Raw genomic sequence first — 25330 nt, forward strand, 5'->3', positions numbered from 1 at the left:
TTATTTTTTTATAACTTTTATAAGTTTTGTTATAATGTGACCAAGATTCTTTTTCTGGATTTCCCCTGTTTTGAACATGAAGAACATGTTGTTCTTCCAAAACCCTGGGAGGTAAATCCATGACAGTGTTCTTGTTCACAATGGAATGTGAATTCCAATGAGCAAATTCCATCTTCTCTCTCGACACTAACATGTCATCATTGTAGATGTGGAGGAAAGCTGAGCTCATGCTCATGTGTTGTCAGTGTTTATGCTCTCATAAACATTGCAGACACTAGCCCACACCTCGACCTTATCAATGTACACCCTCACAAAACACACATAACTTTAGACACCTTTGTTTTATTTTCTAGCCTAAATATATATGACACTCTGCAGATCTGTGGCTAACTAATTATAGTCCCAGGACTCTGCCCTCAAAACAAAGACTCTTGCCTTGAACAATCTTTTTTTTTATCAAGTTTCCATGATGCTTCTATTCCACCACACATGACCCCATCCTTAGCTTTATCAAGAAGGGACGCCCAGGCCCATGGCCTTTATTCATGTTGACAGGAAAGGCGGCAGCAGAAGAGAGGTGGATCCAATTGTGGTTGATAGGTCATCTCACAGCAGAAAGTTTTACAGAGTAATGCACTATTGCAACTTTTGCAGTAGAACTAATTGGCAGGAGCAGCTGGTCAATAGAGGGCGCTAGGATGCCACCCCCATCAACAATGCAGTCAAAAAGGGCTACTTCTGTTCGGGCTGTAAATAATTCTCAATAATTATGAAATTTAAATCAATCACTCACTTGTCGTTTTCTGTAATGTTGTTGTGTTTTCTGTATTGTTGTTGTTTTTGTCACTCCGGCAGTTTTCCCCGCCCCCTCCTCTGCCGGCCTGCCGGCCCTGATTACACACACCTACTGACAATTAACTGAACTGTTGTTCTGAAACTTTAGGGTTTCATAAACGAGGTAATGACGCAGATACACACACACACACAAACGCAGCGTTAATTGGAGCTTCCGGTCTATGTGGCCTTTAAGATTTCACAGGACATACCAAGCCTGTGATTTCAATACAATGTACCAACCGGATCATCTTCTGGTGGCTTCAGAAGTGTAAGTATGTTCCCAGACACTGCAAGGAAATCCAAAGTCAGACAGTATAATATATTTATTTGATTGTGTTCCATGTGCAGTAGTACTGCAATATGTACCTTGTATGAAGCGGACAGTTTCTGTGGCTGGGACAGAGTCTGTTACTGTCCCTCCCTGGATCCCCTCCATCACTGGCCTCCCTTTATTTAAATGGCGTGCCAGCTCCTCCTCTGGGGTCATATAACATGAGAAAAATAGATTAAATGACACACATTGTGGATAATTGTTTGCACTTAATCATACTCTGCATTTCCTGAGTAACTTGAAAAGTAACTCCTTTAGTCCTTTAATTGTAGCCTAATTATGACAGTTCCAGTGGAGCACTGTTTATTAATTGGACAGTTTTGGACTACTTACACATTAAGCCGGTCCGCTATTGTCTGCCAGGCTTTCTCACGTTCTTTGATTATGGCATTGGTATTGCCTTGTTTTCTTATGCGCTCTTTCACCTCTTCATAGAACTCCATCAGAAGCTGTTGTTCGGCGGCCGTAAAGCATGACGCGCGACTTTTGTCCATGTTCTCATCGGTGATTCTGTGAGCGATCACAAGGTCTATTTAAGTATGCCGTGAACACGCACTTATCCCAACCATCTTCACCTGGCTTAACATAGCCGCACTTTTTCATAATGGTTCGGCAAACGTGCAACCAATTAAGCCAGGATGCGCCGAGCAGACTAGTTCAAGCCGCGCTTGCTCAATTATCCTGGATTTCTTTATTCTAGTTTTGTGCAATACCCCCCAGCTCACCAGCCCCTCCTTCTCCTCACATGCCTGCCAGCCACTCCCTGCTCATTAGTCCAACTCTCCCCACCTGTTGCACACAGCTGCCTCTGATCTCCAATCAACCCAGTATATAAATTCACCTCTCAGTTCACTCAGTGCCAGATAGTTCTATGTCGCCAGTACTAGTCTCGCCTGTGTTTTTTGGACTGATTCCCCGACAATGGATTCTGCCCGCACCCTGCCCGCTTGTGAGCCGCAGTGAGCCGCAGTGAGCCCAGCTTCCCCTTGCAAGGTTTTCATTGAACTATCGCTGAACTTGGTGTTAAATAAAAGTCATTACCAACTGTCTGCCTGCCTCCATGTACTGCATTTGGGTCCTTCCCTGACTCATTGCAGTACTGTTGTTGTGTTTTCTGAATGTTGTGGTTTGACCTTCAGGGCCGCTGTAGTTATAGTGATCAGTTCAGAATTGCAAGAAGGTGTCATCAGATTTTCAGGAGTCCAACACTTTTATAGACTGTTTTGACAAGGGATTCAAAATGGAATAGATCCCAGCATAAGGTAAGTCTGTTTCCCTGTCCAAAGGTTTTGTCCCTCAACTTAACTAAATAATTTTCAATGTCAACATAGACATTTTAAACCAATTATATGACTGGATGCAGATATTTGAAGTTTCATTATCAGTGAGGTGATAAATCCTGGTATAAGGAAGTAACATGATTGTAGCAACATCCCTGCTATTGGGGGGGGGGGTTCCCTGCAGATAACACATCAGGCACGTGTAGTTAATTATTATAAACTCAAATGTTCAGCTCTTTCAAGCTGCATTTCCTGTGCGCAGCTCTCCTGCAGCTCCTGTCACACCCCTGAGAAAAATGGTGTTAAAAAGATTTGTTCACAGAAACGTTCAGTACTTCCTGCACAACCGGAGCACAGACGCCGACTGACTCCGTCACTGAGCTGAAGTATGGGGAAGGGGTTGTGATGAAGCTGGTGTTTTTATTTCTGCTTGTGTTTTGGGGTTTTTCCACTTCTGCAGTGCAGCCAATAAATACACCAGAGTATAAGACAAGTATAAATGCAAAGAGATAGAATTAAATACCCCCACTTGAATGTCTAGCCCTGAACGTGACTCTCTCAGAATAGAATAGCCTTTTATTTGTAATTATGCAGGTAAAAACACAACAAAATTGGGGAGGCTTCTCCGCAGGTGTAAAAAACCCAGAAACATGAATATGACATAAATATGTTTGCCTGGCAAACAATCCTAAATAACAACAGCAACAAGCAATCAGACAATGCCATGCAGGATTGTAGGTAACAATTCACAGAATTAATGATATTGGGTTGAGTTCAATCGGGTGATGGCTTGGGGAAAGAAGCTGTCTCTCAGTCTGTTGATCCGGGTTCTACTGGACCTGTAGCACCTGCCTGAGGTTCAAAGAGGTAGTGGACGGGGTTGGATCTGTCCAGAGTGATGCGCTCAGACCTGCTGAAGCATCGGGAAGAGTAGATATCCTTCAGGTGGAGGGGGCAGCCGATAATCCTCTGGGCCGTCTTCACCACCCCCTGGAGCCTCCTCTGCTCTGCCTCAGTGTAGTGAGAGAACCACACCTCAATAACCTCAGAATTATTGCTTATTAGTAGAAATTAGGAGGGGTGGAGTGGCTCAGTGGTTAAGACCGGTACCCTGTATGCGAAAGACATCATGGTCGCAAGTTTGATCCCACCCCTGCCTGATTGTACTCAATTCCATTGTAAGTCGCTTTGGATTAAAGCGTCTGCTAAATGACATGTAATGTAATGTAATGTAAAGTAAGGAAGTTGATGTATATGACGATCTGAATATGCTTTGCTTAGTATGATCTTTATAAGGTGGTATAAAGTTGACCTCAAGAATTCCGAGTTCTGAATACAAGTGGAATGCACAATGATTCCTGGCTCTGCTAGGCTTCATGCCGATGTGTCCCTTATTGAACTTGACCCCTAATTGCTCTTGACTGTTGTTGTGAACTGGTATGATCAATTTTTAAATTCTGCTCCTCACCTTCAAGGCTACCCATAACCTCGCTCCCTGTATCTGTCCGAGCTCTTAAGGATTTCATGTAAGGTGACCTTGAGTGCTTTGAAAGGCACCTAAAAATGTATTATTATTATTATAATAATAATAGAGATTGTTATTATTATAATATAGATTTGTTGTAATGTGTGAGTGACAAAACTGTAGTATAAAGCAGCTTTGAGTAGAAAAGCACTACATAAACACAGACCCTTTACAGTTCTTACATCAGTCAAAGTCTGATCATAGAAATGCTGATTTATTTTGAATGGAGTGCAGTGTGAAACCCCTGAGAGCCATCTTGGAACTAGATGTAATGTCCTGAAATCTGACAGACAGATTAATGGAGCTGACCAGATTTGAATCATCTCCTTCCCCCTGTCATTCATCTACATAATTTCAGATCATCCAAATTTGTCACAGGAAATGAACGTCTAAGAAAGAGATGCAATTCAATCCTACAGTTTAATTATAGTTTGGAAGACGTGGGTGTATCGCTGCTAATCAAACAGCACATGTATTGTGTCGATTCTATTCAACCTGAAATGGTCAGACTATTCAGCATATTTATAGTTGGCCTTTTCAGGGTTTCACAGACGTGGGTTTCCTCTGTTTGTTCACTGTTTCTAAGTTTAATATCAATAAAAGGGAGGAAGTATTTGTAAGATCACAGTGGTAATTGGCACATTATTCTTTAGAGAGGAAATAAATCAATGGGGTGATGTTACATAGCAGGAAAATCACAAGAAAAGAGAGTAGAATGTGCAGATTATGTTCGGGAACGACAGTTTTCTATGACTGTAAAGGGAATTTGGTAAGAGCTGTGAGGTTGTAGTAAAGTAGGAAGTATTGGGCTATCAATATTTGAAATGAAGCTGTGTTTTCAAATCCTAGTTTCACTACTACTGAGGGTAACTATGACCTGGATGCATCTTTACAGACATATAACACAAATCATTTTAGGGACTCAAATGAAAGGTGAAAATGAATTACTCTAAATCAAATTCATCTTTTTTGATTTTTGTTTCCTAAAACTCGTAACTCCTGTTATGTCTACATTTCTCTGCAGAACACACCATGTGAAGTTACTCTTCTCTGAATATCAGTCTCATCTCTGCCTGGAGTCTACTGTCTCGCTTAGCTGCTGCTGCTGTGTTTTACTCACAGTTTGTCTTTGCTAATGCAATCATTTTAAGTTTAAACAACTGCTCTGAAGCTGCACATCTGTCAGCAGTGCAAATATTCACAATAAAAGCCTTGTAAAAAAAGTGAATGGATTCAGGGCCCTGAAATTAATGCTTTTACTTTGAAACAAAAACAGGAAGTGATGGATTTGTGGCCAATGCATCAAAACATAACCGTTATCAATGACTTAATGAAAAACTAGGTTCGCTTCCAGATCCGGATTGAGGTCGGCCATTTAGTGAATCCCTAATGTACTATTGTGAAAACACATTGTCTGTGTGTCTGTAAAGTCATTTTACAGTTTTCACAAGTTTTGTTATATTAGTCAGAAAAAACCCAAAACAAGTGCAGACTGGGAATGACTGCGTCTGCTATTGTCACAGTAGGCTGCACTGTGTGCTGTGTTTACTTCCTAATACCAGGCAAACAAAGGGCACATACATTTTATCAGGGCAACAAGAAAATGAATCGCATTACTATCAGCTCTGACATTGATCTGGGATTACTACAAACATGAACTGGAGGAAGAAAAAAAAAACTCTGTGTTTGTCTGTCTACCTTTCCTGTTTGTTGAAATTAGGTTATGCATGTTTATCTAAAGGTCCAGTCCAGTGTGAAGGATTTACTGGCATCTAGTGGTGAATCAAAACATGACACGTCCTCTCAAGAGCCAGTGTTTGCACATGTAGAAACATGGTGGTAAAAATGATGTAGAAAACCCACTCCTATTTAATTTAAAAAATATTAGTAGTGTGAATCACACTAATAGTGTTTTCCTATTCATCATATTGATTTTATTTCATTTCTGTAAATAAATACCCAAATCATACACACTTGACTGGGGCTGGGCAATATAAAAATCTATTCAAGATATACAGTATCAGTCAATATCAGTATATATATCACAGTACAAATCAAATCAATATTTCTGTCAGGCTTGGTGATATGGCTTATATATAACATCTGGAGATTTTAGGCTGTATCCCTAATAAACCCAGTGTTTAAAATGGTTAATAATCATGTTATACAGTTCATACTTTTACTGTTCCTACAGCAACCTTGGGTTTCGTGATAGGCGCTTTAGAAATCAAAGTTATTATTATAATATATTAAAAAGTTGTTTTTCATTGCAGATAATCGCTGGTTTATTTCTTTGGCTTTTTAATGTTCAATGAAGAATATTTCCATGTATAATAAACAATGAAATTAACTACAGTAAAATTCTGCTGTAACAACATTAACATTACAATAAAAACAAATTATACAAAAACAATTAAAACATAATTTTGTTGACTCCAAATATTTTTTGAATTTGTACATATATATAATTTAATTTTTAATACATAGTGTAATGTAATTCAGAAACACATTCAATGTAATAAATATGATTATTATCAAAGCAACAGTGTTTCAAAGCAAAAAGTCATCACAGAAACCTTATCATGATATATTATATGATGATAGCCAAAATCTAAGACTATATCATGTCTCATATCACGGCATAGATATGACAGATGATGTAAATAACAATGATAATAATAATAATAACAATAATAATAATAATAATAATAATAACAATAATAATAAAAACAACAACAATAATAATAGTAATAATTTGGTATTACTCAGGGGTTATATGAGCAGCATCTCCATCATAATTTTACTCATCGCCGCTTCTAATGTGCTTATAGTGACATTGTCATTAACAGTCCAGTAGATGGCAGACAAATCAGTGCATACAGTTATGCTGAACTGTCTACATGCACATATGACAACATTACTACACTCAAGACATGTAGTTCAACACATGACCAGAGGGGTATTCCAGAAAGCGGGTTATGTGAGAACTCTGAGTTTGTTAACCCTGAGATGAGGGAAACTCTGAGTTATCCGTTCCAGAAAGAGAGGTAACTTAAACTCTGGGTCTGTTACTGCGGTAACTTACTCTGTGAACATAACCTGCTCGCTGGCAGGTTTACTATAAGAAACCCAGAGTTTCTACCTGTCTTCTCCCACACGAAGAAAGCAGTTAGACATGGATTGCCCATTCATTAGAAATCCAATCGACATCGAAGCCGTATTGATCAGAAATGCATTACGTCGTGAGAGAATCTTCTGACCCAGATTAGACGTTTTGATTAAAAATAAAAGACAAATTCACATGTGATTTGGTTCTTCTTTATTCATTAAAAGTACAAAAGCAACAGTCAGGATTTGTAATATAGTTCCAACTATTAACATATTTCACATATTCACCTGTTTCACCATGACAATGCACCCACCTCAACTGGCGTTCAAGTAATAGAATTTCCAAGTCTGTTTTTCTGATTTGCTGGTCCAGGTACACCATTTCTTTCTCGGGTTTTTGAATGGTTTTCATTAGGTGCACACTGTACAACTCTTTTACCGGCAACTCGGAAACATATGGACGACATTTAATTCCTGCAGTTCTACATACAGATTTAACATGGTATTGACCCAAAATCTCACTGTGTCAAGCTGTGCTCTAGAAGTTGATGGACCCTCCTCTTGGTGATGTCCAGCCATGTTCTGTTGAAGGACAAGAATGTGCTAGTTTGTCCATTATCTATGCTCATCACTTCAGTGTACATGTCAAACTCCAAATTCCACTCAAGAATGTAAATGAATATGAATGGGTAGAGCAGTGCCAGTAGCTATACATAATATTAAGACACACTTCAGCAGGCCCCTCCGGATCTCTCCCTGTGGCAGCAGACAGCGTCTCCTCCTCATACACATACACACACATATATATATATATATATATATATATATATATATATATATATATATATATATATATATATATATATATATATATATATATATACATATACATATATATATATATATATGTATATATATATCTATATATATAAAAATATATATATAAAAGTTTTATTTAAAAAAAAGACATAAGTGTATACTTGCATCTGATGTATGCACTTGTGTCCTGGGGGTGACAGGCTCAGATGAGCCTCCCCCGGGGATGCCTTCAGCCACAGGGCGACCCCTGTATTGGCTGAGAGCCAGCTCCTCAGCCTCTGACAGAGGTGGTGGAGGTGGCCCTCCACCCGTTTTTCGGGCCTCTGCCTTCTTTCTGTTGGCTGAGCAGAACTCAATGTTTGCAATCTGAATTAATATTTACGTTACGTTTAATAGCCTTAGTCAATTAAAAATAAAAAAATAAATCAAAGTGAGGTGCAATCATAGCCTAGCAAAATATGCCTTACCTTTTTGAATGATGTTTTTATGTTTCATTTTGAGCTGCTTCCAAGTCCTCTTTTCTCCTGTTGGATTGCACCTAAATGAAAAACTCAGATTTCATTCCTACTTATATTCATAACTATAGACTATGTTATGATCTTACGGTTAAATGTTACGTCAATGGAATAGTACATTCAAACTTACGCGTTGACTCGGGCAGCAATTTTCTCCCATGCGGTCTCTCTCTCCTTCGCTGCTGCAGCTGTGTTGCATTCGCGGCGAAATATGTGCTCATATTCTCCGTAGCCCAGCAAAAGGATCTCCAACTCCTTCGCACTGAAATATGTTGATCTTTTTTTTCTCAGTTGTCATGGTGACTCGTGGTATCGGGGCTCCATTGATGATGGCTTTTTATAGTGGTTGTGCACGCGCGTACCTCGAGGTTAACATACTCAGAGTTGATTGAACTAACTCTGATCAGCTGTTCTGGAACCGGATACTCAGAGTTTCCCGACTCAGAGTAAGTCAACTCAGAGTTCAGGGATAGACTCAGGCCGTTTCTCAATATCCATACTTGTGCGTACTTGAGTGTACTTGCGTACTCCCGTACTTGTGAAAACGTCATCAGCCTCAGTCCAAGTGCTGTTCCAATTCTCAAGTAAGCGAACAGCGAGGACGGTTCTCAAACCCGGAAATGTTCTCGCTCCGCCCATTTTTACCAAGTATGCATCGGAGGTGACTTAAGCGTACTTGCGATGGCCATGTATCCCAGAATACATTTCGGCGGAGCATAGCAGCAGATAATAGAAATATAAATCTGAAATAAATATTTTTCTGTGTCCCGGAACAAAGTTTTAACATCATTTGAGGCGAGAAATTAGTCATATAGAATTCAAACATGTGGTTTGTGTATGAAGATATGACGTATTTATAGTTTGGCAGCGACGTTTGTCGGAGGTGATCAGCTCCGCCTCTGCGGGCGCTCGGCGCTCACTGTGCCCGGCACAGAGCAGCGTTACCTCGGCCTGTCCTGATGAAATGATCCGCTGGCTCAGCCGTCGCTGTCATTAGATGCTCGGTGTGATCCATATATTTGTTGTTGACGTGTTATTTTGTTTTTAATGGAAACGTTTTGACCTGACAGTTTGAAGGTTTGTATATTGTTAATGTTTTATTTATTTTAACTTTGAATTTTAGATTTATATTAAAGTCGAGATTTATATTTAAATATAATATGTAAATATTAGATATGTATAGTATAGTATGTAGAGTAGTATATATTTGTACACGTACATATATGTCATACATACATATATACATATATACTACTCTACAATGCTGTCATATATCTATTTTCCACATTGTATTATTTGTATTGTATATTTTAATAGAAATACATTAATAAATGAAGTTAAATATTTGAAATGTACAAATAATAACAACATATATATGCATTTATTAAAAGTATTTCATATGTTCATTTATCAACACTGTAGGTGGCGGTAATGAGGCTGCAGCACTAGGCGCCAGCCACCATTCAAACAGCAGAACAATACATACATACTTGCATACTTGAGTATTGAGAAACAACCACATACTTGTGTACTCCCGTACTTGGCAAGTATATACTCCCAGCGTACTTCTCAAGTATATACTTCCCAAGTACGCAAGTACATACTTGCTTACTTGAGTATTGAGAAACGGCCTCAGAGTGTGTTGAACCTGCTTTCTGGAATACCCCTCAGAAGAGTCCACAGTCCCCAAACTTTTTAACTATGACATTCACATTATATAACATATTTATATCAGATTTTATGAACAAATGGATTTTGTTTATTTTGAATGTACACATGTACCTGCAGACAAGAAACAAGTAAGTAAATGAAGGTAATAAATAACAACAACAATAATAATAATAATAATAAATTAATATTTATAATAACAATATCAAAAACACTTTAGTTATTTAACATACATACATTGGACCTATACAGTATATATCTTTTATTATTATTATTATTATTATTAATAATAATAATAATAATAATAATAATAATAATAATAACATATAGTGAAGGCTAACACAGCAAAAATAAATAATATATAAATGAAAAAGGAAAAGAGAGGTTAACTTTTTTAAGGTTCGTATGCAAATTTGCCGTACAAAATCAATATTTCAACAATAAAATCAACATCATGTTTCTCATTATAAAAGTCCATGATGACATTTTTATATGCAATTGTTTTAACATTTACCCTAAATTTACATCATAAGTAGTTTCCCCAATTCCCTTTTTTATTTGACTTTTTTTTACAGTGGCGAGTCGGTGACGTTTCAGCCAGGAAGTGCGCATGCGCATGCGCCACAGCAATAATCTTCCCACCGAGTTTAAGCGTGCTGCACATTTTGACTGTAAAATGTAAAGAAACAAGTTTCTCGTACAATATTTAACTTGTCTCTGAGGATTAGGTTAAAGATTCAGGCGACGTCTGTGCGTTTTGTTTTTGTTTGCCGCTTCAGAAACTAACTTTTATGACTTTATTAGAGTCAAAAGGTAGTCGGTGAAGCTAGTTCCGCCTTGCTGTGATGGACAGCAGCGACAAGTGTCAAAAGTAAGCAGGGGTCAACGAGATACAGGGAAAACACGGCACCTGTCTGTCGGATACTCTTCCATACGACTTGAGCGGTCACTTGAAAAGGTAAGCATCTTCCCTTAACCGTCTCACACATGTCTTTTGGAGGGGGATCACAATTGTAGGCTAAGGGACGTGAGCTAACAAAGCTAATGCTACAGTACAGGGACAGTAGCCACCTGTTGCTGACTGCACTTCGGCTAACAGCAGACACGGATTATCGTCATGCCTGCACGGTTTGCGGTGTGTGTGTGTCTATCCTTAGTTCACAACACTACGGTGTGGTCGGTGGAGTTACAAATGGGTTAAAGCACAGGGAAACCGCGTGAAATACGGTATTCAGACTTCGTCACAACTCCTTTACTGTTGAGCTCAGTTACTAGCTGGCTCTACCTGTCTGTTTTTTTTCCTTTTTTTACTTAAGTCACTGTTGGTAGAATTGGGACGATACCGAATTACTAAAAAGCATTTTACTGCTGTTTTGGCAATATCTTCTTTCTTAGGACTCTTTACATTTAAGACAATGTTAAAATGTGCGGGTGGTTTTCAAGGGACCATAACATAAAGCAACTTCCTTCTGAAGCATTCCAATGCATTCCATTCTCAGGCCCGTCTGCTTGTTCCAACAAGCAGCCACATACGCCCCATAGGGACAACGCAGCCTGATAAAGGGATTGCAGCTTATTGTATTTGATCTAGATAGGCACCATTGCAGTCGTGTCTTTCATGTTATTTTGCCTGGTATAGAGAGAGTGGATGTAGGCCGTTGCATCTATCAAGGATTACACCTCCCTCATCAAGCTAAACAGATGCAGATACACGTAATCTCAGTCTGAATATATTAAGGTGGGTGGTAATGTGCATTGGCTTTAACAGATTGGAAGTGTGCAAAAAAAGTACCATCAGCTTTTGCCTGTAGTCTCTGATTCAGTCTGGCTAATGGAGGTGTCAAAAAAGACAGTTCTTGCCCTCAGATATTATTAATATATTAAAACTTCCATTAGTTTTGATTGGCAGAGGCCATTTCATATGAAAGAAGAAAACACAGGCTTCAGATGATTTTAATTGACCCAAGATACTTTTTTAGGTTATACGCAGGACACATGCAAGTTCAACTTAAAAAATGTAAAAACATTTTCTTGGATGTGTGTGTTTACAGTGCCTTTTTCCAAATATAACAGTAAGGCTCTGCGATATGGCTTGTACATAATATCTCTGATATAGAGATACAGTATATGGGGATATTAAGTTTCTCTGGGCTGTTGTCTCAAAGAAGAGTGACAATTTACACCATTGACTGATTGTCTCAATTATTTTGATTTGGTAGTAATGTATGTGTGTATTGTTTGAATCAACATACAGATAAATATTCTTTTTGTTTGTCTTTTTGCTGCCTCTGTCGAGTCAATTTTGATTTATGAAAAAAACTGTAAAAGTGGCAGAAATAAGCTATAAAACTTTGTTGAAATAGAACTATGCATTTTAAAAAACAGATGTGAGATGTTTGTGTAACATTAACAGCTTGTCAATGACAGTGGCTTCTTTAGTTCCATGCAGCTTGCTTTACTCCAGCCAGGCTTTTATATTTAGCAAATGCTAAGTCTGCAGGATGAAACTTCAAACAATGGCTGATTGTGCTCCTCTCAGCTTTTCAGGGCTCTGACCTTTTATCCAATGAACTGTGAGTTCTTAATGAGCGAACTGGGAGCTCAGCAGATTTAAAACATTCACTTATCAAATGAACCTCAGCTGTTAAGAATGTCTGGGAGATTATGAAGTACCTCTATGTGTATCATTCATGATGCAAGCAATCTACGGAGTTGTTATCACTTTCTTAATGCAGCATAATCTCTTATCACAAAACAACGCGTCACATCCATTTGAACTGACTAAAAAGTACACTAGCAAGAGTTTTGATTGATAGCATTATTACAAAGTGTCTTAAACTAATTTAACATTTGCTTTAATGAAGAATAAAGTTGAAGTGTGTTGCTGTTGCAGTCTAAGATGAGAGTTTGAATTTGATTTTGATGAGCAGCACAGTTACGATGACAGTGGTGGATTACAATCTTTCCTGTTTCCTTACTTTGATAAGTGAGAGTGAATTATACCCCGTTTACCATGACATAATGATGCATGTTTTGCCAGGCATACACTGATAAAGTATGCACTCTTTAAAAATCCTGATTCATTTTAAATAGGAAAATAATGGTGGTTTAATTATGGTTACAGAACCCTAGGGTTTTGTGCAACCAAAGAAAACAGAAAGCTGGCACAAAAAAATGAATGAGGCACCGTTTGCTCTGACTTTGATTGGTTGTTGCATGATGACAGAATGTGGGCTTTCATGAAACAGTCATTGGAAATATTTTCTTATGTTTATTGCTTACAGTAGAATTATAATGCAAACTTTTGAAAAAGTAATGTATTTATTGTAGGCCTAATTAACGATTATTTTCATAATCTATCAATCTGTTGATTTTTTTTGCGATTCATTGAGTAATCGTTTGGTCCATAAAGTGTTGGAAATGTTGATCAATATTTCAAACCTGAAAATGATGATGTTCTCTAATGTATTATTTTCTTGTTATACGGAGTGACGAAAACGGAAACTATTCACATTTAAGAAGCTGAAAAATCACAAAAAACAGTTAATCGATTTTTAAAATGGTTGATGATTAATTTAGTAATCGACTTATTGTTGCAATGCTCGACCAGTGTTTTTCAAATCGCAAAATTATGTTCTCAAAACAATTAACTTTTAATGATTTCTTTGTTATTGATGAAATAATCAAATTTTATAATAAATTATAATAATAATATATAGATATATATATATTTTTAAAGAACCTCAAACTGATTTATTGATTATAATTTGTTGACAATTAATTTAGTAATGATTAATAATCAATAAAGTTGCAGCCATGCTTTGTTGGTCTCACATTAATTAATATACATTTAACATACTGCAATGAATTGTAAAATATCAGGAAAGTCTCTTAAATAGTTTGCAACCTTGTCGTGTACAACAGGACTGAAGCTTCACCTGCATAAGAGATGCACTTACATTTGCATTAAAGTGTTGAAATACCTCTGTTCTGTTGTTGAACCTGAAAATCAGGCTGCCATTTTGCCTGCTCTTCTCCAAGTTGCACTCCTTTTTTTCCCCCAACGCTGAAATAGTTCACATGGGACTGATGCACAAGGAATTGTCTAGATGGAATGACTCAGAAGTAGACACATGCTAACTCTTCTACCTCTACTGGATGCTTAGTAAGACAGTGACAGGCGTTGGGTGTGAACCTGCGTGTGTTTGTTCCTGCTTATATGGTGTGTCCTAAAGGCTTTGTTGTTAAAATATGGAGACTGGTTCAACTGCTGTAGTTTGGTTGGTGCACCTTAACCAGCCTCTGTTGGCTCTGCTGCCACTTAACATCAGCTAATTGTTGCAGCTGAGTTCACCTGGACTTGGTGCAGTGGGAGGATATTTGAGAACAGAATTTGGTTGCAGTGGTGCTGAACTTAATCTTGTGAATAATTCAAGCGTGTATCAACATCTCGTTCTTTCATGGGCCGATTAGAAGCAATGAATGAGAAAAAAATTAAACTGAATTCAAATGTTAAGTAACTCAGATATAACAAATGTTTTGCTTATGTGGGGGCTTCACAGTTAATGGTTTCAGCATCTTCATTGTGACAAGAGCAATGTCAAAAAAATTAACTAAAAAATGTCATGATTCAGCTTTTTAGATACATGGTAAAAAAGGGACAAGTCATTTTCCAGAAAAGCCTGTCTAACTCACATCCACACAGTTGAGCAACCAGTCACTATCGATATCATTGCGTTTATCCATCAGTTATTTTCTCAATGACTTGATTAGTCGGTTGGTCGATAAAAGTGTCGGAAAATATTGGAAAATGTTGATCAGTGTTTCCAAAACTTCAAAATGATGATGTTCTCAAATGTCTAACCAAAATGATGCAGTTTTAATGATTTGTATGTTATATGGAGCAAAGAAACCAGAATCATATTTAAGAACCTGAAAAATCAGGAAAAAAAGCTCAAACCAATCAGTTGAATTCAGAACAGCTGATTTAGTAATCGATGAATAATCAATTAATCATTGCTGTCCTATCATTCTTAATAAGTTTATTAAACAACTATAGCAGTTGAATTCAGAACAGCTGATTTAGTAATCGATGAATAATCAATTAATCATTGCTGTCCTATCATTCTTAATAAGTTTATTAAACAACTATAGCAGGCCCTGTTCCCACTTCCTTGAACACAACCTGGAAATGAGCAAGGATCAGGAGAAAAATACCAGGAATGATGAATGAAGGTTTCAGTTTGATATTCACTCTGTAATAGATTTAAAGTGTGATGTAGCAGTACCACACTACACCATCAGAACATTAAACATTTAATTATCTATATTCTCTGGTAAAAGTCAGAACTAATAGATATGAATTCATCATTTATGATTTCCCTTTTTTTTTCTCCAAATTTGCATAAAAGAAAGAACAATTACATTGCATCCATTGCAATATATGTATGTGTGTATATATATATATATATATATATATATATATATATATATATACACACTTAAAAAAATAATGATTTCTATTTGAAAACAATTCATTGTTCACCCTTAAAAAAATACAAAAGTGGAATATATTGTTATGTTTTTGTACCAATAGGAAACAGGCAGACATGTCACCTCGAGCTGGTTCCACCTTTTATGTTACAAAAGACTATTAAGCTGATTATGTGAAATAATGCAGCCATAGTATTGAGCATTTGTATTTTATGACTTTATCCAATTTCAATTTAGAGCAGTTTTATTTGTAAAGCCCCAAATCACAATTTACATATCTCGAGTAGGGCTGTCAATTTCCCTCTATAATCCCATTCAAATTCCTTTCATTATTATTTTTAATATTCAAATTATATTAGAATTTTTAATTACAATTTATGAATCTATCCTATCACCCTTTGTCAGCTGAGATTGGCACAGCACCCCCAAACAAATTTGAACACATTTGAACAGTAATTACAGCATTTGATTATTATTCAAATTATATTCTACTCCCGAAATACGTTCCAACAGCCATAATCTCGAGGCACATTACATATTATTACAGAGACCTTACAATATTAAAAAGAGCAAACGCTTAGTTGTAGATGTGGAGGAAATTTTTTTTTTAACAAGATGAAATCTCAGGATCAGTCCAATCCTCGTCAAAACGATGGATAAGGACGGACTTTTAGGCAGAAATTTTCATTTCAAAAAGTTACCCGACGGCTTGTTGGACAAAACTTAAGTGTGTGTGTGTGTGTGTGTGGTTTTTCCTTCTCTCCCTCCCTCTCTCTGCGAGTTTGTGTTTTCTCTCTTGCCCTCCCTGACTTGTGTGTGTTTGTGCGCTCTCTTTCAGTGTCCACCAGTGTTTTCTCTCTCTCTCTCTCTCTCTCTCTCACAGCTCTGAACAGAGCATCATGTCTGATCTTTAATCGAATCAGATAGAGTTGTGCAGCCATCTGTCTTTAGGTTAGAGAAATGGAGAAAAAAGGATGAATATACTTTAGTTTCTACTTTATTTTTAATATATAATATGTAAGTGCATTGCAGTGCATACACAAACAGACAGACAGACGGATCATAAGTGTTGTTCACTATTGTTTTAATATAAGTTATTTTGTCTTTATATAGGTTATTTTCTCTCAGTAATGTATAAATTGTAGGGCTGCAACAATTAGTCAACATAATCAACGATGTTGAAGATTAAAATTTGTCAGTGCAGATTTTTATTGTTGACGCACCGTCAATGTGTTTAATTAAATCACCTCATCTCAGAAACTGCATTTCATTACTGCAATACACTACAGGAAGTGCTGGGGGCAGTAGGCCTGCTTCTCCCAGTGTATACACCCTAACCCTAACCCACAACCGTAACCACTCCACTGGATGTTATCCCGCTTATTACTCGGCTTCTTACAAAGAAAACAAACAATTGATTTGTATTGATTTGAGAGTTATTTTATTGATTAATTAAACGTTGTATTGCTTTCTCATCGTAAAATGATAGTCTGTTAGTGTCTGTCGCCTCTGTGTTGTGTCACTGCTGTGTTTTGCTAGTGTGTCTCTGTCTATTATATATTTGAGTTTTTCAGTATAGACACAAACTACAGTGAGAGGTGTCAGAAAAAAAGATCTGTTTAAAATGATACTGACATTATATCCACAATGGGATATACAACTGTCTATTTTTGCTTGGAACTGCACATGTCACATGTGAAAAATCGATCAGAGTGAACACTCTAATCTGTTAATATGATGCTGAAAATAAGAACATGACAGAATGCAGCAGTGATGTCCGGTGTGAACCAGGCTGTAGTGGAAATAGACATAAGTAGTATTGATTATGAGTCAGAACCGTAAAGTATTTAACTGCATTTGATCAATCCGCAAACTTTGTAACACTCGTGTTTCTTTCTCTGAATCATGTGGTCTGTACATACTGATAAAAGTGGGTCATTTGAAGTGGTGTGTGAAGAAGATGGATGTAATCCTACCGGCAGCTGTTGAACATGTGCTGTGTTTACAGAGTATGCAGAGACCTGTCAAACCAGTTTGACTGAACCAAAGTTGACCAGACAGGAGGCATTGTTGATAGCATTGGTTGAACTGTTTCAAGGTCTACTGTGGAAGGTAAAAAGTCCAGGTAACAAAACCACTAACATTTTCTGCCCACCGTGCCTATATTATGAGCTGGTGTAAACGGCGTTTAAATGAAGTGCTGGAGTCACTCGGGTTGTGTGTGGCATTGAGTAACACAACTTCTCTTCCTCAAGGTTGTTGTAAGCAGTCAGTCAGCTGTGTTTTTGATGGTATGGTGGTGGAAGGAGGTGTCATTTAAGAGCTGTAATCATAGTATTACAGTAGAAAAAGCTGGGGTTGGGTTGAGTAGAATACCAGGGCTACAATTCAATTATAAAATGATTTTCAATGCATTTTCATGCTTTGGAAACGGTGTATTTCATGATTAGGGCTGAGCTTCTTCACTGGAATCATTCGATTCGAATGTGATTAGCATGTCAACAATTTTGTTGACATGATTTGACTCCGTGATGCATTGCATCCTGAATTTTCTGTATTCATGCACACAGCTACACTTTCTTTTTATTTGCTTTACAAAATAAATCAAAAACAAATGTTTCTGAATCTGCAGACACTGCATGTGTCTGCATGAGTCTGAACACGGCAGACAACAGGAATATGTACATGTGGTAGGAACAGTAAATACTAAAATGGCGTCAGACTTGTATAGTTTATGCAATGCATTATGCTTATTCATATGGCAGAGTTGCTGTATTGGATTATTTTAGATTGCAAAGAAGTACCTAATAAATAAATAAATGTTACTTATCTCACAAAACAAACTTATGCATTATAGTGTGTTGCAGGTATGCTGTGATGTGTACTCTACAAGATGTTGCATTAAAATAGCAATTTGTGTTTTGAAACCACAAAATATTAACATTTAAGAAGCTAAAAAAATCAGAAAACCTGTTATAATTAATGGAAAAAAACACATTCAAACTGATTAATCGATAATCAAAATAGTTGCTGGTTAATTTAGTAATCACTTAATTGATAAGTCATTGCAGCCCTATTAAAATCTTCACAGACATGTACAGAGCTGCAATGATTGCATTGATTCTTAATCGATTACTAAATTAATCATCATCTATTTTGATTATCGATTAAATTTGTGTGTTGTTGAAGTTGTCATTACAACCTCTGGGGCACTATCAATCTTTTCTGACATTTTATGGAACAAACCACTTTGAGTGATTAATTGATTAATCAAGAAAATAATGGACAGATTAAAATCAATTATGAAAATAATCCTTAGTTGTTTGACTATGTGGTGGCCTCATATCTGTCCCAGTCTTATCTAAAACTGACAATGCAACTTTTGTATAATTTGTGTTGGCTGACTCAAAATACCCATCTATTTGTGTCTTTGCATTAACTTTGGAATGTTTTCAATGTGTGGGATGTTATAACGGCTATAATAAATAACTTTGTACTTCAAAATGTATTCATTACATTTTCAAATATTATAGAAGTTGCACGAAAAAGAAAAGAAAGGTCAACAAAGAACAAGCAGGGTGCCAAGGAAAGGGTCCATTGTGTGAGGCATCCATACACAGTACAAACTACTTGCTAGAACTGTATAGTGTGTCTAAAGGAGAGTGTAGCATCATGGCAAAATAACAGCTGACATGTCACAAAGACAATTAGGCCAGTTAGGCCTCTGAGTCCTTCCCTCCCCCAAAAACAACAAACAAATGTCCCAGATCTTCTTAAAGCTAGAAAACAGTATTTACCTTTTATCATAAACATACATTTTGTGGCTACTAGCCAGGCTTGTAAACTCAACCTGCTAACAGATTTCCAGGAACTGACTCTATTGTGTACATAATTTTATACATTTTTAAAAAGGTTCCTGGATTGTACCATGTGTGATAACAGCTAAAACAGTGTGTTGTTTTTTTAATCTAACCTTTAATTATACAGTTAATCTCTCAGTTAATTGAGACCCAGGATGTTACTCCAAAGAGAGACCTATTAGCATGGAATAAACATTTTTTTTTCAGCATGTTGAGTGTAAAATAGAGATATACGTATTGTAGTAGCCTTTGATAAGAGGGTCAAGTTCTTTCTACAATCTCTGTTCTTCTACAGTCTACATTGTGCTGTGTGATTAGTCTCATGGGTTTGGTTCTAACCACTTTGTTTTTCAGGGACCTTTGACATTCCAAAGTGCAGCCTGATACTGTGGTTTGGACGTTCCCATGTCAGCTTTGTGATATAGCCACACCTACTGACTTCGACCACTCACAGCCATGGCCATGTTTGAAATAGTTAGTTTGAAGCTCAGTGGGATGGACGACACATTGTTTTTATGATCCTGATGTTCACTTATTGCTCATTTCTGCTGCTGCTTTCTTTTAATGCTTAAGGACAGTAAAACATTGTGGTTTTAATGCAATGACTTTGTAGAAAGTATTTTGTTTTGATCAGGGTTGTTTGGTTGCTTCATTTAGGGATGTCCGGATCTTTTTTGGCCTTGATCTGATGTTTTTTTATTGACTATCTGCGAATACCAATTCAATACTTGTATACGCCCAGATAACAGAGCTGCGCAGTACACCTTTTTTTTTCTTTTTAAAGTTCCGGACAGCAAAATAAATACGATTCCTGACTGAAATTTACAGAGAAAGAAAAAACCACACTGTCATCCGTCTGTACAGCAGCAGATATTGCTGTTGAGAAAGAGGGAGAGAGTGGGCGGGGTGTCACCTCTGTTGTTAAACCGCCACTGTGTTTTACTGTGGTCAAAATACGGACAGTATCACTTCTCTACAGCATTGACATTTTTAGTTAATACTGTGTACATACACTAACGTGTAGGGGGGTCACGATCTCAAAACAACGTCATGATCTTGACCGTTGAAAGCAAACGCCCACTGTTTGATGTCCTCCCACTTACCGGAAGCTGCTGCCAACTAATACTAATCATGGCAACTGCTGATTTGGGCGAAGCATTGACCGGTGTGGAAAATTTTTGCGTTCCCCGTAGGTTTTGTCAACAACAGAAAAATCATGGTTATTTGGAGCAAAACTCCCTAAAACTCCCTAAAAACATTTACTGTTTTTTTTATATATTTATTTTGTTAAATTTGACAATAAGGCCTTAGTATGTGGCTGACTCATAACACGCAGGAGGAAAAACGAGCTGCATATTCAAAAACACAATCCAAAACAAAAACACAGACTGCTGATGGGCTTCACCTCCGCTGAATCACGTGATGTGAAGGCACTTCTATGTTGAGAGAGAAGGTAGTGACAAACTCCAAGAGGAAAATAAGATTTTTTATTTGCGATACCGCTCATGAAATAAAATGCAGAAGAATTGTTGTCATTTAGAAATGAGGACATATGTAGTAGTGAATCGAGATCGCAATTTTTTTGTGCAGCCCTAATAGTTATTATCCATAAATGTTCAAATTTACAAAAGAGCAGAAAAACTACTAACTTGTTTAAGATTATATATGTATATATATATATATATACATATATTATAGTAGTTTATTTACTTGCATTCCTGAACAGTTAGTTTAATGCTTGAATGTTTTGCTTGATTAATTGCTGATTTCTCAGAGAAGCCCAGTGAGCCAGCTCACATTTGGATATAAAAAGATGAATTCACTTTGTTATTTGCCAACAATGCAATTTTTAGTTTTTGAAAGATTTCTAAAATATTAACATTTTCTTGGTTTTTATGACAGGTGGTCTGAGAGTGAGTGAGGGAGCAGCTGCAGTTGAGTGTGTGTGTGTGTGCGAGTGTGTCAACGTAACTTTATATATTCTTGGTTCTCTAACACGTTTTTTCTGCTAAGGTACGTGTGCAACAACTACTAGTGCAGTCCCGTTCAATTCACAGCCCAGTGTGGCTCAACATAATCTGACTCAGCACCAGTGTTGGGAGTAATGGCGTTTAAGTATAACGGCGTTACTAACGGCGTTATTTTTTCAGTAACGGAGTAATCTAATGAATTACTTTTCCTATCGTTGCAACGCCGTTACCGTTCCTGAGAATGTAAAGTGGTGCGTTACTTGTGTTACAATTCGGTTGAATGAAGTGCAGCGGTGTCGGGCTATCTGACAGCCACACATCAGCTGCCGGGAGAGAGCAGGGGTGGAGATGATTGATGACGACACCGTTGCAAATGCAATGATGATTGGCTGGGTGGACAGGTGCCCTGCTCACGCTGTCTGACTGTACGCTCTAAGTCAATGGCGACGAGCCAGGGAAGCATAGCGTTTTTTAAGTGTAAATATCGACACTACTTCTCCCTTACCGAGGTAAAAGGAAAGAATGTATATGTAACGTGTGTTGTGACTTGTTATGTCGTCAATAAATTCAGATACACGCAGTTTCCTTGGGAGCTTCTGCTAGCCACAATTTATTGTTTGTTTACATCCTAGCATGTCATGCTGTACTTCCTATTTCCGGTGTATCAAATAAAAGTCAGTAGCATTAAACATTACAACGTGCACACTATGTCCGGGGAAAAGGAGTTTGGCCACATCAACCTCGAGCAACTCTAACTTAATGAAGCATTTGTGTGTATTGGTTTAGTACTTGAATGCAAAGTGTGTGACTATGTTTATTTTCAATATTTAATTTTGTTACTTTACTGAATATTTAAGAGTTGGATAGTGCCCTGTTTATTGTGCAAGGGTATACAGATACAGAGATTTGCACTTCTGAAAGGCCACATGTTTCCTTTATTTCTCTTTAACCAAGTTTACATTTGTGTGTCAGTTGTGCAAATAAGTTCAAATAAATACCAAATGCTCTAAAATACTGTACATAGGGTTTTTATTCTTTATTCAGGTATTATAAACATCTTTGACATATAGGATGTTAAAGAATGTTATAGCCTTATAGAACATAAAAAATAATGTCAGTTACTTTGCTGAGTAACTAATTACTTTTACAATGTGGTAACTGAGTTACCAACTCAATTACTTTTTAGGAGAAGTAATTTGTAACTATAACTAATTTCTTTTTTAAAGTAAGATGCCCAACACTGCTCAGCACAGTGTGTGGATACAGTACAATGTGATTGTACAATGCAAATGCAGTTCAATACAAATATTGGTCAGATAATCCCCAGTGATTTTTGAGTAGCATATTTGCTTGGAATGCTTATTCCTAAATGACAGAAGGTGTTTTGCATAATAATCCTCTCTTGTGTTATTTCCCACTGTCCAAACATGGTTTCAAAACGCTCGCACTGTGCAGTAACTTTGTCAGTTTTGTCATGTGTAGATTTGGCGCAATTACTTTGTGTCACGTCAGCTTTACCTGGTTTACAAATTGAATAATCCCCGTTGCTCCTTTAACTACTGTAGTTAACTTGTATTTTCCAATTTGCTCTCTCTTTAAAGTAAATTGTAAATTAGACATGTTGCTTTGTCTTTTCATCAGGCAGGATTCAGAATGGATTTTTAGTTAGTTAGGTATCATGTGAGCTAACAAATGCTCCATTTTTGTCTCGGCTAACACAATCAGCTTTAATCTGCCCTCTATTAGCTGCAGAGAACTTCCAATCTGTGGAGGTGCCCTGAGGCCCATTCATTGATTCATTCAGCAATAACAGAAAACTAGTCTTAGTCGTAAGTGACGGCAATACATTCTGTTAGTTTAGCTTCAAGGTCTGCTGCTTTGGAATTGTGCCGTCTCATTATTCCATAATGAAATTAAGTTTCCTTTAACTTAATTGTTTTTGAAGTAACTGCAAATTATGCTTTATTTCCCAAGTGACCACAATTGAATGATAGTCAGTAAAACATTTGTTTGTCTTGTCTTAAAAACTAATAAACAATCATGAATTGTGATGTTTGTTTGTTAATCTGTTTCAGGAGCTGCTGACTGCTGAGTTTTGGACACTGTGATGGAAAATCAAGGTAAAACATAGATACAAACAATAAAAATATTTTGACTAAAAATGTATTAACCCCATTGAAGCACACCATTTATATTGTATGCTGCTGAGTGTATAGTAGGGCTGGGCAATATGGTAAAAATCTTAGCACGATTTAGCATTTTACAACATTTGATATCGATATATATCACATAATAAATCATAGTAATATTTCTGTAAGGTTGGGTGATATGTCTTATAAATGATATCTGGATTTTTATTTGGGTATATCTCATATGTGGGGATATAAAGCTGCACACAGGTTATTTCTCTGGACTCATGAAAAGATTTGGGATGTTTGAAATGAGTGACAATACACTGTAAATACACTCTAAAGTAAAATATCTACTATTTATGATCTTAAAATACACTTATTTCCTTTCATTTCAGATAATGCCTACTTTATTTCTTTTGCTTTTTATTGTTAAATTAAGGATATTTACATATTTAGAAACAATGAAATTTTAAAATATAATTTTGTTGATTCCAGGTAAGGCTGAAACTGGAAAATTTGCAGTCCCAGTTTGTACTTTCAAAGCACATATCTTTCTTTGTTAAATATGAAAGGGAAGCCATAATTCTTCATGAGACTGCTTAAATGTCAGGTTTATCTGCATTTGCACATAATTTGCACTCCGTTGTTTTCCTTGTACCCATGATAAAAACATTTGGATGATGGTGTTTCAAATCATTTATGAGGGTTAGTGACGTCATGTTGTCTTAGTCCTGTTCACTTGCCTTTCCTCGTTGCTACTATAGTTCACTGAGCAACCATCGTTTTCCCAAACAGCAGACCTGAAGGAGCTCCGTGGCTCCTGAAGCTCTGACTTGTTCCATACGAGGCTTGTCTGTGCTAACGTTACCTCGGGATTCCACTGAATACTCCATCTGCCCGGTGGGTGTTGTAGGGTTGGAGCGCACGCAGCAACAGTGAAACAGAGCAGTCATGCCATGCAACATGCATGTGGTCAAGTGGGATCCCTTTCTGTCACTTCCGTACTGTGGTTACTGCTCGGCATATTTTGAAAACACTGAAAGATTTGTTCGGTATTCGTTCCAAAGAACTGTTCGGTACGAATACATGTACTGTTACACCCCTAGCTGAAATCATTCCTCGAATACGTTGGAGTTAACTTAACGTGGACACATCGTAGGGAAAGCTGTGCGTATTGCAAAATAAAGTGGGACAAAACAAATGGTGATGAGGGATGAGAAGAGGAGCCAGTCCAAATGCAGCAGACTATGCAACACGAGCAATGCTGACAAAGTCGTTGCTGTGCATTCCTGGAACCTCCACACTGTCAGAGCAACTGTTTTCTGCTGCGGGAAATACGGCATCAAAGCATGTTGATATGCTTACTTTCCTTCATTTTAACCACATGCTCATTTAAACTCACACACACACACACACACACACACACACACACAGTCACAAGCCACAAGCACCTGAGTGTTATACAAATCTTACAGACTGTAATCTCCTCACAGTTCACAGCGATAACAATGTGATGTTTACATGTGTTTCAAAGATCAAAGAACTGCAGGGAAGCATTAAAAGAAAAATGTATAGCTCTCAACAGTTTGCTGCTGTACCAGTGCTGTTTCACTGTTTTTCTGTTTAATCCAGGGACTTAACTCAAGTGTTTCAAAATAAGGCTTCTGTTAGGTCTGAAGCACTGCTTCTGAAAGTTGACATGCACAACCTAAAAGCAATTGTTATTTTTTATTTATTTTGATTTTGTTTATGTTCTGTTAGTATTTATATCTGTTTAGTGTTTTAAAATTAT

At 37.1% G+C, this 25330-nt stretch overlaps 1 protein-coding gene across 2 annotated transcripts in view; it reads left to right on the top strand.

Moving 5' to 3' along the window:
* Positions 1-10701: 10701 nt before the first annotated feature.
* phactr4a (phosphatase and actin regulator 4a) overlaps positions 10702-25330 on the top strand; it is a 48328-nt gene continuing 33699 nt past the window's right edge. The window contains exons 1-2 of one of the 2 annotated variants that reach the window (XM_058618473.1): positions 10702-11041; positions 23482-23526. In XM_058618473.1, the coding sequence (XP_058474456.1) occupies positions 23514-23526 (13 nt within the window). In that variant the 5' untranslated portion in view covers positions 10702-11041; positions 23482-23513. Of the gene's footprint in view, positions 11042-11741; positions 11822-23481; positions 23527-25330 lie in introns of those variants that run through there. The other variant, XM_058618474.1, reaches the window with a different exon arrangement.

This window comes from Solea solea, chromosome 20 (assembly GCF_958295425.1).
Source record: "Solea solea chromosome 20, fSolSol10.1, whole genome shotgun sequence".
In the NCBI taxonomy this organism is placed as follows: Eukaryota; Metazoa; Chordata; class Actinopteri; order Pleuronectiformes; family Soleidae; genus Solea; species Solea solea.